At 33.1% G+C, this 13,615-nt stretch overlaps 1 protein-coding gene across 1 annotated transcript; it reads left to right on the top strand.

Annotated features, from left to right (window-relative positions):
• Positions 1–10,286: 10,286 nt before the first annotated feature.
• On the top strand, positions 10,287–12,354 carry LOC140436010 (uncharacterized). Its single transcript, XM_072524720.1, has 2 exons — positions 10,287–10,505; positions 11,742–12,354. The coding sequence occupies exons 1-2, from the start codon at positions 10,364–10,366 to the stop codon at positions 12,116–12,118; spliced, it is 519 nt and encodes a 172-aa protein (XP_072380821.1). The 5' UTR covers positions 10,287–10,363; the 3' UTR covers positions 12,119–12,354.
• Positions 12,355–13,615: the final 1,261 nt, after the last annotated feature.

The raw sequence follows: 13,615 nt of genomic DNA, 5'->3' as shown, positions 1-13,615 counted from the left end.
AGTGCTGCTACTAGGTATACATGTTTAAAGCCACTAAATATATGGGTGGAAACCCATATATTTATATTAAATGTTATTTTATTGGTAATTGTTGCTGATAATTATGTAGTGTGTTAAAATTTTAAGTAAATTCACTTCATGGCAACTTAAGCTCTCAACGGGGATTACTGGTCCTGAGACGTAGTGTCTAAACGGAATTTAGGTAGCAACTACCTAAAGGAAATTAACTACAGTAAACTAATTTTTTCCTTGTAAATTTTATTCTTCTTTGTTACAATTAGAATGTAACCAAATTATTTTTAACATATTTTTGAAAATAAATTGTAAAATAACTTTTTTTATTTAGTTTTGACATCATCACCATTCTGGCTTTACAACTCTGCGTGGGTGCTAGCCTCCTTAAGAATTTCTCTCCAGTCGTCCCTATCCATCGCCTTTCTCCGCCAAGCACGTATTCCCATATTTCTCATGTCTTCATCCTTCATCGATGTTATCAAGGAACCTTGTTCTGGGTCTTCCTCTTCTTCTCTGACCAATGTTGTGGTTGCAACATCAAGTAAGGAATTTAGTTACAATTTTTGATCGGTTTCCAACAAGTTTAAAAAATAAACATCGTATAAGGAAAACATTAGGAAAACATGTTGTCAATAGGAAAAAGCAAATATAAAAACGAAAGAAAATGATTGCTTTATGACCTTTCACCTCAACCTACATTTTCCAAGATTCTACAATATATTTTCGTATCAAATCCAACTAAAATGGAAATATACGTAACCTTTAGTACTAAAAATGTCATAAATATTTATTACCGATCACGACTCGACATTATTAAACAGTTATTAATTCAGCTTTCAAGGTACTCATTTCGTTCGATACGTAATCCGAAAAAAAAATAAATAAATAAAAGATGATACTCGACAAAAGATAAGATTTTATGTCAAATATCTGACGTCAATTGTGTTTTGAACATCATTAACGATCGATGATCATTCGTTGATACGAGCTCGTTCCAATCAGTTTTATGGAATCAGGATTAGAAGAAATGTGGTTTTTATTGCCGAAATTATTCATTATTGTCATTATGAGATACTCAAGGATTTAATGGACACGTCTTTTGTAACGTCCTGTTGATTGTTTTGACAATTTTGTGTTACGTTGGTGGATCTATATGCGTCATACAAAAAGGAGGTCTTGATAATCGGTACTTCTTCTATTGTATTTAAATTTAATATGTCATCATGTGTACTTCAATATTTAGTAAGTAATTACCCAATGACAAGCACACGCTTATTATTACATTTTATAAAAAATAAGAATCAAAGTTGACGAATCAATATTTATGAATTCTATTTATTATACCTATTTATTCCGCTTGAGGTTTCTGTTGTAACTAAGCATTGAATTCTTTAATATATTTTTTTAAATAGGCATCATTGTTATTCAGAGGAAAAAGTTTCAAAGCTGTAAAATAATTTCTATGCAGCATTTAAAAAAATCAAGAAATGAGCCATATTGCTTAACCAGACTTACTTCCGGTGTTGGAATTTTTGGTTGAAAATGACTCATACTATTTCGATCTATAAACGTTTGTATACTTTAATACTGGAACTCCTATTGATTATATTTAATTCTACAGATATACATATAGAAACAGAATATACGACAATTAGCCAAAGAAAAATGGATGAGAGAAATGTGAGACGAAATGGAGCATGTAATATTTTTAAGCTCGACTTTTTTAATGTGCAAGAAAAAGTAAAAGAAATAAGCAAAATATTTCAAAAGTGAATTCTTTCTGTACTAGTTGACCATTACAAAAAATTATTATAAATGAGAACGAAATAGAAAAAATTGGCAACTGTATATATGAGAAATCTTTGAAGATAACAGAAATAATATTACATGAGGAAGTACATGATTGATTGAACTCCGTGGAAGTGACAATCAATAAAAAGAATAATTTTTATTAAAAAATGATCCAGTACAAAAATTTGTTTCTTTTCCTTGTGTATCCAACTTAATATTTTTAAGTAGGAAAAAATTTATGTTGATGAAACTTTTAAATACCGCACAAAAATCTTTACTTAACTATTTACACTTCACGGACTCGAAAATGGACGTTTTGCTTTCAAATAAGTTAGCAAATTAATATGTGACTGCCTTAAATTGTTTAAAGATGGAGTGTTAAAAATTGAACCTAAATTTTAGTCCCAAGATGATGTATGCCGATTTCGAAAAAGTGATCCATGCAGCTGTAAGTGAAGTGTTTCCATCCGAGAAAATAAAAGGATGCAGATTTCATCTCGGACTGTCATGGTGGGGCAAAAATTCAAAAAGTTGGACTGGCTACTGAGTATTCAAAGGACAACGACGTCGAGCAATACCTTAGATATGTGTTTGGTCTACCTTTCCTAGATCCATTACACTTAGGTGAGTGTTTTGCTTTGGACTTTAGTGAGATATTACCAGCACAACATCAAGCCGTACAACAATTTGTTGACTACTTGGTGAACAACTATATTTCTAAAGAGACAGACTTCCTTTCTGAGATGTGGGTGGAAACAGTTCATCATTTAAGCGTACAACTAATGCATGTGAAAGTTTTAATTTAAATTTAATTCATTATTTTTTACAATCCGCACCCTAATATATGTATTTCAATTTTTAGAAGTTTTAAAGACGCGTTTACACGGGTAGAGTAATGATGCAAGTACTTGGTAGAGTAGAGTAACTCTACCCGTAAAAACGCTCAGCGCAGTAGAGTAGCAAGTAGAGTGCATAGTACGTGGTAGAGTAGAGTGACTAGCAACATGTGGCAAAGTAACTCTACTCTACTACCATCACCACCGCCAAAATATCCACTCGCCTGCGCACTCTACCCATGGAACGCGGTCAATTCTGGTAGAGTAGAGTAGGTAGGAGAGTGCATAGGGACGCTGTCATTCCGTCTGGAGTTGTGTTTTGTGTAAATAGTGAAAATGAAGTTCACTGAAGATGAACTTCATTTCACTTTCACTTTAAAACTTGTAGAGATGTATGGCGAATACAGTGTTTATGGAATTTAGGTAGTGTACACTACAGAAATAAAAGTATGGGGCAAGCTGCGGAGGATGAAATCGTCGAAAGAATGGCAAAATGGGGCTTTGGGGTAAACGAGCTCAAGCAAAAAATTAAGAATATAAGGTGCACTTATAATCAAGAGTGTTTAAAAATACAAAAATCAAAAAAATGGGGTTCAGGTTCAGCCGATGTATACGTTCCGAACGTGAAATGGTTCACTCCTATGAAAGCAATCATGAAAGGTGCAAAAAGAAACAAGAAAACTGAAGGCTCACGGGCAAGTTACAGGTTTTTATTACTTGTTAATAAAAAATACAATAAGAAATAAAAAATGCATTCTTATCAAGATAAAAGAGCTGAGGCCCCGTGTGTATTCCTTCTTTTAAGCCACTCTCTCATCCACTCTTTTCTTTGTTACAAAGCGACCTCAGTTACAAATGCATTTGCAACAGTAGCTAATCAATTTTGAATCAATTTTCTTTTTCTTGAATTCATTTTGTACTAAACAAACACCTACTCCACAGTATAACTAGCATAAGTACTATACTTGTAACTCTCCTCGTGTGAACGGTATCAAGCCATTTTTGGTAGAGTAGCGAGTAGAGTCGACTCTACTCGCTACTCTACTCTCTTCACAACTCTACTCGTGTAAACAAGTCTTAAGATATTCAAATTGACACTTATATAAAAATACGAAGTTCAACGAAACCAAAAATGTGTACCGAAAAGTACTTCCAAGAGCGTCAAAAATTTGCTAATCACAAAATAGCGTAATTAAAGCAAAATAAACTTTAGTAGATTTGATTTTAATAAATGTTTTTCATTTAGATTTATAGTAACATAAGTGCCCTGTTTTAATTTATATTTGTTTAATTTTGTAAAGGTAGAGGATATCCCTGATGTTTTAACACTTGTATTGCTTTGTCCCATATATTTTCGAATTAGCACAAATTATTTCAGTAATTTTTAAAAACAGAATTAATATCAAAATAGCTAACAAAATTCCTAAACCAGATTAAAATTTCTAATAAAGTTTCTAAATAAATGGCCAACGTAGGGGCAAAAATGAAGTGAAAATAATCTAAATAATCTAATTCCACTGCCTCATATATAAATATGTAACAACCAATATTTTATATAATTTCTAAAAAGTCAGAGTATCAATTTTGCCGATAGTAATTTTCCTAGAACTTATTAGATAAATACTTAATCCTCTTAACTATAAGAACGAACTAGTACGCGGTCTTCGGAGTAATATATGCCGACGACGCAGCAATATTGGCCAAACATAGAAACGTAGACACAGCGGTAAATACCCTACAAACAGCGTTAGATGATCTAGAAGAATGTAGTTTAAAATTAAAAATAGCTTTAAACTCCGAAAAGACGCAGGCTGTACTTTTTAAAAATAGGCACCAGCAACCAGAAGAACAAGTGACTGTGCAAAACAACCAGATTGAGTGGAAAAGCGAAGCGAAATACCTCGGAGTAATTATGGACAAAGGCTTAACGTTCAGTACTAGAACGTTAAGCAAAGAACGAAGAAAAAGCAAACTAAGAATGAAAACCAATATAAGATTAATAAATAGTATAATTCTTCCTATACTAACATATGCATCTCTCTCATGGGGACACATATGCAATACATCAAAAAAGAAAATACAAACGGCACACAACAGCAGTCTAAGAGAAGTCGCCAACGTATCGAGATACGTTGCAGAAAGATTCCTCTTTAGAGAATCAGCAAATCAGAGTGACTGAGATAATGAAAGACAAAGCAAGGACAAAGTTCGCAGAGATAGAGACCCATTCAAGTCACATAATGCGAGAGATAATGAGATACGACGCTTTCCATAGATGAAAGCACAAAAGACCGAAACAACAAATAGTAGAATAAAACCATATACTAGAGAGAAAATAATAAAAACACCAGAGAGAAATCATACAAAAAATAACATAACAGCACACAAAGAAGACAAACATTATATTATTACATTATACATAATATATAGTATAAACATTTACTAATTATGATTTTTTGTTTCAGGCAACCTACCAAAAATAACACAAAAAACGGCCTCGGCCACCAAAAAAATTAAAAACTACCAACAAAAACCGGCGCAAGCCACCAAAAAAATTAACAAAATCCACAAAAACCCGAGCACGTAGGGCCCAACCTCTTAAGCACCAAGTTTCCGAACTGAGCCTAGCTCAAAGGGGAGACTTGAGGCCCAAGTAAGCAATTTTAGTTTGCGGATAGGCCATTATGATAACAAGATTATAGTGACAATGCGCTGTCCTGATTTTGTTTCGGTTAGGGAACCATGTTGGAGTTCTATTACCCAGGACTCCCACATGAAGAGCATTTGGCTGATAGTTGTGTCCCTATCACGCATCAGAGAGCTATAAGGGGGAAAGGGATGGTCTGGAGTATTGGTGCACGGTGGAGTGACTCCTGTTTTTACTCGAGTTAATACACCTGGCTCCAATGAATTGTTACACTCGAACGTAATTCTTAGGGGTGAACATGTCTCACAGGCTGGGTTTAAATAAATTGCGTGCTGGCTTCTTCGGAGTAAACTATTAGATTATTAAAAGGGTTTCTTAACCTCGAGAGCAAACTAGTGTACTCCGAGAGAGATCCAGACTTAGAAATAAAACGCAGAATAGCAATGACTACAACAACTTTTATGAAAATGATGATATTTTTTTAAATAATCATCTCAGTTTAGTAAGACAAGCAATAACTAAATGCTATATTTTGGTCTGTATTCATAGACAGATGCTGAAGATACCTTGAATAAATGTGGGTTCATAGACGAATGCTGAAGATACCTTGGACAGCAATAAAACTAACGAAGAAGTACTACGAAGGGTCAACAAATATAATGATGTTGATGAATAGAATTACTAAAGCCTGTTAGACACCTAAACATGTCTTATCTGGGACATAGATCACCAACGTCGGATAATTCTGTTATGACACGTAAAGAAGAAGACGAATATACATAGCGAGCAACTGAAGTATAAAAGTTAAATATATATAAAGTAATTAAACAGTTATTTCTCTATTAATGAATGTGAGCTGTCTTGTTCTATAAGTTAAGTAATGTTAAGTAAAGTAATAAGTAATGTTATAAGTTATCGTATTGTTATCTCTTTTTGTATTTAGTTCTACGTTTAGTTTTATATTTTTAGAAATATAAACTTGCAAACATTATCTAATATTTTTGTTTTGAGTGTTAACAGGTTTATACGATTAAAAAAATCTGCTGTTAAATAAATTATATAGTTTCTATTTTTCATGTATTTAATATTACTATATTTATTTTATTTTCCTGTGTGCCGATTGGGCTTGAGGTTTCTTTGATTTGATTCGCTGTTATACCAATTATTCTTGTTTAAAATTGAAAGTTACAATAGTATTTCTTTAAGTTTGTATTTTGTGTTATCCAAGAAGATCAATCAACTTCTAAGAAATACATGTTCTAATATGAGCCAAAAATGTGATTTTTGTAAGCCAAAAATATAAGTGAAAACTATGTAACCGTGGATCTGTTTAAGATGAATGAAACAGTGCTTAAACTGGCATTTATATAAACCAAAGTACATACTTATAACTGCTGAATTAATCTAATGCGATAAAGAAAATCAAAATTTGGGAAATATTGGGTTACATCTAACAATCCCACATTTAACAAGCCCACACACTGGGGCTCAAGACTCAAAACAACGAAAGGTCATTATCTTTTAAAATCACTAACATCACCTACAATAACTATAATTGCTACACCAACGGAATTCCTACGTGCGACCCTAGAAAACTTCCAGATTTACTGGACTAGGTACTATATAACCAAAGGAGGGTCCAGAAACAAGTGTCTAATAGAATTCAGATATGATCTCTCATCGGATCATACACCGGTTATTATGAGCAATTATGAGCAATAGCACCATCGTTATAAGCAACCCACCCCCTCCTCGACTCACGTCAAAACTACACCAACAGGGTATATTTGCAATCCTACATAGAAGGAAGTACCTGGATCTAGAAACAACATAGATCAACATATATAAAATAGTCTATTAAGGCAACTTGGGGTAGCCATCAAAGCGTCAAATAACGAAACTTTCTAACATTACATTACATTATTCATCCTTGATAAATGCAATGCTTAATCAAGCAGTCTTGTTTGCAAAGTTGAAATATAAGGCGAACAATTACAAGCGTTTGAAACATATATCGGACTGCAATAGGGAGATGCGCTGACGTGTCTCATTTTCAACATAGTTTTGTAGAAGACACACAGAATACTCAAGCACCTCAAAAAATATGTGTCTGCAAATAAATAAGAAAAAAACCAAAATTACACCATTAACACCCAAAAAGAGAACCACAATAAATATCGGTTATCAATTTACTATTGAGAATTCTAGCTTTGAAGTGGTGGACAAATTCACGTAGGTACTTGGGTTCCATGATGACCAATGAGAACTCCATAACATAAGAAATCAAACAAAGGAAAATTCTGGCAAATAGAGATATTTTAAGTAGATACATAAAAAGTAGACACTTTAGTCAAAAAACAAAAATAAGTTCTAAAGTAAAAAGTAAATCTATTCAATCTGGCAACCTCCTATAGCTGTTTATGTATCGCTACACTACTCTGTATTCAGATTGCCGCCGAGCGATGAGTTGGCGCATACCATTGTCATATAAATATTATTAACCTGTTTTCAGTGTTTTCGATCTTATTTTTATGGTGAGTAATATAAGGTCTTAATTCATTTTTATTCACTTGTAGATCCTAAAATTGGTTAGAATTGATTATAATGATGTTAGCTACCTATTCCTTTTTTAAAGATCAATAATTTAATACATGTTTACGAGTAAAAAATTCTAAGAAAAAAAAATGTCAACAGGAGGCAATGCCGGACAGTTGACCGGTATTACCCCATGCTGACTTAAATTAATTTACAGTTTGTACTATTAATCCTTAGGGAATTTTTATATTTCTGATAACAAGGAATCTAAAAAGAACGACTTGTAAAGCAAAATGGAGTCAACAGGATTCAGAAAAAGCTATTTTAGCTTATGAAAATGGTGAAATGACTATGCGAAAAGCAGCAAAAGCATATGCTATCCCTTTTTCGACATTGCAAGAAAGAATAAAAAATAAAAATCTTCAAGGTGCGTCATTAGGTAGAAAATCAGTATTTTCTGCCAAACAAGAAGCTGAAATAGCCACACAAATAAAACATTTAGCTTCTATTTTTTATGACGTAACAGCAAAAGAACTGACAAAATTGGCATTTGAGTTTGCTGAAAGAAACAGTATTAAAGATAATTTTAACGCCTGCTTAGGATTAGCTGGTGTCGAGTGGTTACGAAGTTTTCTTCGTAGAAATCCAACAGTATCCATCAAAGCAGAAGGCACGAGTCTAAATAGATTAACAGCTTTTAATAAAGAAGAAGTGGACCTGTTTTTTAAACAAGTTTAATGACAAAATGTCAATTTGGTGTAACACAAATATACAATGCCAATGAGACGGGAATTAGTACAGTTCAGGATCCTGGAAAAAATTTAGCTACCAAAGGCCAGAAAAGGGTGGGCTTTGCAACCAGTGGAAAAAGGGGTAGAAACATCACAGTTATGTGTGCCATGAATGCCGCTGGTGGATACATTCCACCCATGTTTATTTTTCCGCGACAGCGACTGACACCTCTTTTAGAAAAAGATGGACCTCCGGAGGCATTATAAAAATGTTCAAATAATGGTTGGATTGATGGTTTATTTTATGAATGGTTGCAAAACTTCCACAAATACTCAAACCAGTGAAACCTTACCAGTTCTTCTAATTACAGATAACCATTCCAGCCACATATCAATAAAAGTTTATAAATATTGCAAAACAAATAATATTTCTATGTTTTCAATTCCGCCTCATTCATCTCACAAGATCCAATCTTTGGATATTGTTTTTTATGGGCCTCTTAAAGCTGAATATTGAAATGAATGTAATTTGTTTATGCGATTACACATTTTATGCGAAATATCACACCATATGATGTTGCTGGTCTGTTTAATAAAGCATATTTTACAGTAGCGACCATAAGTAAAGGAGAATCTGGCTTTAAATGCGCTGGAATTTTTCCACTCAACTCAAAAGTATTTACAGATCAAGCATTCTTAGCTGCTACAACATTACAAAACTAATCGCTTGTTGAAGTCCAATATAACAATGAAGCCATACCAGCCGAAATTTACAATACAAACCCATCTCAAACTTTGCCACCTATAAATAAAAATCAGGTTGAAACAACAGCAATAGATCCTATTCCGGGACCTTCTACTAGTTTCACATCATTTAAAGAACTTACGTCTATTACAAATTCCGCTGTAAGAAAAAGTATAACCAGAAAAAAACTGCATGCCAAAATCCTGCCATCTACGCCTTTTAAACAAGAGTTGGAAGAAAAGGAACAGAAAAAACAGGAAAAGGTAAAGAAAATTCAAGAAAAAGGAAAAACCAATATAATACCCAAAAATCTCAGAAAGGACAAAATACAAATAAGACTGGAAAACAAGTACAAACTAAGAAACCTCATTACAAGAGAAAGGTGTTTGATTCTAGTTCTTCTGAATCGGATATCGATATACCATGTGATGACAGTGACGATGCAGACGAAGATAGATGCGTGGTTTGCAGCGAGTTTGGCAAAAACAATGAAATGTGGTTTAGATGTACCCTTTGCTCAAGATGGGCCCATTCAGAGTGCAGTGGATGGGATTCTGCAGAGGGTTATACCTGCGATGACTGTCAACCATTTTTACATTAAAACACATATTTTTGTTATTTTTTTTGCTTTGTAATAAAAAATATTTTTCACCTTTCTTACTGATTTACTTGAATTATTACTTATTAAGGCACATTCGTTAATCGTTTTATAACAAAAAATTGTTAAAAAGATATTGATTTTTATTTTAATAATAACACAAACAAATTGACTGGCATTACTCACACTCATGACCGGTATTGTCCATATATGGTGACAATACCGGTCAAAGATACTTTTTTATATTTTGACGCCTTAGGCTACGGTTATATTGGACGCGTACTCTGACGACTAACGAGTCGTACGTACTCGTGCGTAGTCGGACGATAGAAACAAACACGGGCAGATAGATTAGGAACGGTTATATTGAATAAGTACTAGACGTCAGTTTATGCACGTTTACGGACGACTAATTTAAAAATACAAACTTGTTTGTTTTTTTCCTGCGGCAACGTGCGTCTGAAAATGGATCTTGAAAAATTAATTTTGGGTGTAGTTGAAAGAAAGTCATTAACTAATGACTGGTACCAAACTAATAAAGATTATCACAATCGAGATATGGCTCGTAAGATGTGGATATCCCTGGCGAAAGAAATGGGTGAAAACAGTAAGTACCTATATGTATAGATATTTGCAATATTTTTAATCTAATATTTATTTAATACATATTAAAGTATATTATACTATTTTTAGTATCGTCAATAATTAAATTACGTATATGCATTTTATATTTTGAGTGGTTAAACACGATCATATTGAAATGGAACGGACCCAGCGTTACTATTAAAATAGGTTTTAAAAGCATTTCTAATATCATATGCTTGTTGATTTGCTCTGTTGATAATTCTTGATCTATTTGGTTGGCGCGTCCCCATAGTTGCCACTGTTTCTGAAAGATGGAATTCCTTTATACCTTCCTGATCACTGACAATGTTATGAAGAATACATGTACATATTACAATTATATCAACTTTGTCGGGGTAAACTTCCATTTCGTTTTTTAATACTCTCCATTTGGACGTTAATATCCCAAAAGCACATTCCACCATTCTTCTCGCTCTTGAAAGTCTATAATTAAATACTTCTTTTTCTTCCTGCAAATCTCTTTTGGGATAGGGTCTCATTAAATAGGTTTTGAGAGGATATGCTTTATCACCAAGAAGGACATGCGGAAGTATCAAATTGCTTTATGAAAGTGGAAGTGCTTTATCTTCTGGCAAATTTAACGACTTATTTTCAAGATGTTGATATAGCGAACTATGTGAAAAAACACCTCCATCGCTTTGTTTTCCAAAAGCCTCAATATCAACGCAGATAAATCTGTACTTTGCATCTGCAACTGCTTGAAGTACTACATAGAAATATCGTTTATAGTTATAATACATGGATCCTGAATTAGATGGACATAGTATTCGAATATGTTTGCCATCGATACATCCTATACAATTCGGAAAATTCCTTTTATTCAAAAAATCATTGGAAATTTTTCGAAACATGTCTTGTTGGAAACGGCATATGCCGTTCATAAAAAAGTTCCCATATGATAGTGCACGTTTTGTAACAATTAATCTTATAGTTGTATGAGACATTCTGAATGAGAACGCCAAAGAGCGAAAAGCGAGCCCAGTGGAAAGATATCTAAAACAACAAACAAAATAAATTAATTATCTTAAGACAATAATTATTGATAATTGTTATTATAATTATAGATAATTGTTTTAGATAATAATTATTGACGCCCATTCACTTTGAAGATGAATTTTAACTTATTAATTTTGTTTCAATTCAACGTAATACGTATTTAATTTTTCATTTTCTAAAACATACTATTTACTTCTTGTAGTAAAAGACAACATGACCCAAAGAAATTCTACAGGAAATATTCCTCCTCTCAATAACCAAGAAAATATATATGATGAAAACACTACGCTAGATACAATCACTGAATCTGATTATGATAGAAATCATAATTCTGAATTAAATTCAGATCCAGAATTAAATACTGAAATTACTTTTACTACGACACCCAAGGCTGCTAAAATAGCACATACAGATAAGGAAACGGGTACAAAGGGAAAAAAAGCTAAATCTTCGGTATATGAAAAAATGGTAGCTATAGAAGAAGAAAAACTTAAAGCATACAACGAAAAGTGTAAGGAAACGCCAAAGGAAGAAGATAGTGACTTCCATTTCTTCAAGAGTCTGATGCCGTGTACATGACAAAAATACCAGAAGACCAAAAATTGTCAGTACGAATAAAAATACAAGAAGTTCTTTTGGAAGCCCAGCAACGTGCCCAGTATGTCTGGCCAAGAACTACTGCAGTGGATCAAGAAGCCCAGCTACGTGCTCAGTTTGTCTGGACAAGAACTACTACAGTGGATCAAGAAATCGATCAAAGCAGGTATCAAGTGGAAATACCATCAGATTCATAAGAAAACGAAGTAGGATCTCCAGGCGTGCTAGAATATTTGCATAATTTTTAGTAGTGTAATGACTTTTTTAGTTTATTTTAGTTTTTATATCCTAACTTCATAAAAAGTATTTCTTTTTTAGGTTTGTATGAAAAACACATTTAGTTTAATAAATAATTTCATAAGTAATGACTTACCTTAATGTTAATGTCAGTTTTTCTGCTGGTTGAATACACTTTCTAAAGTTCGACTGTTTTTCCAGTCTTTCGGAAATATGAGACAAAATATAATTAAATGTTTCAGGTAACATTCGAAAATATTCAAAAAACTTCTGTAGTTGGCGTAACAAATCATTCCATATTAAGTGGAACTCGCCATTTTTTTTTTTCTATTTCTATATATATCATTTAACAATACTCTTGAGTTTTCTAACATCAAAAGACGTAAAAAATTATTTTCTAATAAATATTCTTCATCCTCGGCCATGTTTTCTGAACACATAGTCGCAGTTAAACGCTTGCAATCCGACCACCTAGTCGCACTACCAATGTCGTCCGTTTATGTCCGACTGATTGGTCGTCAGACTACGCGTTCAATATAACCGTAGCCTTAAATTTGGTTCACAGAGTTTTACTTTTTTTACATTAAATTTTCTTCTTAGGTGACCTCGATTTGCACACTTTACCCTATAGGATACACCACAAGTACAAATAGATAAAGTCTGGTGGTAAAGACGTGGTATTACTCATAAAAATAGGTACACAAAGACGGGCAGGATATTTAGCCAAATTACAATGTAACAATCCTTCTAGACATATCTTTATGTCACAGCCTAAAGTAAGTAGACTGAAAGGTAGGCCAAAACTTAGGGTTGGCGGACAAAATAGACTAGACGATCTATCATGGTATACCTATTTATTATAACTGATATTATGCCGGAATAAGCTAGAGTTAAACCACAACGAACTGACAGATAAACAAGCCAGGATAAGTAAATAATATGGTCAATAAAAGCAGCGTTCTAGAGACCACAGAGAAGTGATTTGATTATACATATCAATATGCCAAGATTGCTTCAAATCGAATATAAATTTGTGTTTTTTTGTTTCTATTAACCTTCATACTTTCATCGTCAAGCAATGACTCTAAAGGTTAGTTTTTGTTTTTTGTTAGTCTGGTTTCTAAACATAATTAAGTTACGTGTCAAATTAATAAATAATCCGTGTTATGTTTAAGTCCACTGTGGCGTCAAAAACGATTATTCAGAGTATACAGATTAGCTAAACTTTTGTGTGAACATCAT

This window comes from Diabrotica undecimpunctata, chromosome 3 (genome assembly GCF_040954645.1).
Source record: "Diabrotica undecimpunctata isolate CICGRU chromosome 3, icDiaUnde3, whole genome shotgun sequence".
NCBI classification, from domain to species: domain Eukaryota; kingdom Metazoa; phylum Arthropoda; class Insecta; order Coleoptera; family Chrysomelidae; genus Diabrotica; species Diabrotica undecimpunctata.
Note: the sequence above shows the minus strand (reverse complement) of the source record. Positions and strands in the feature narration are given on the sequence as shown.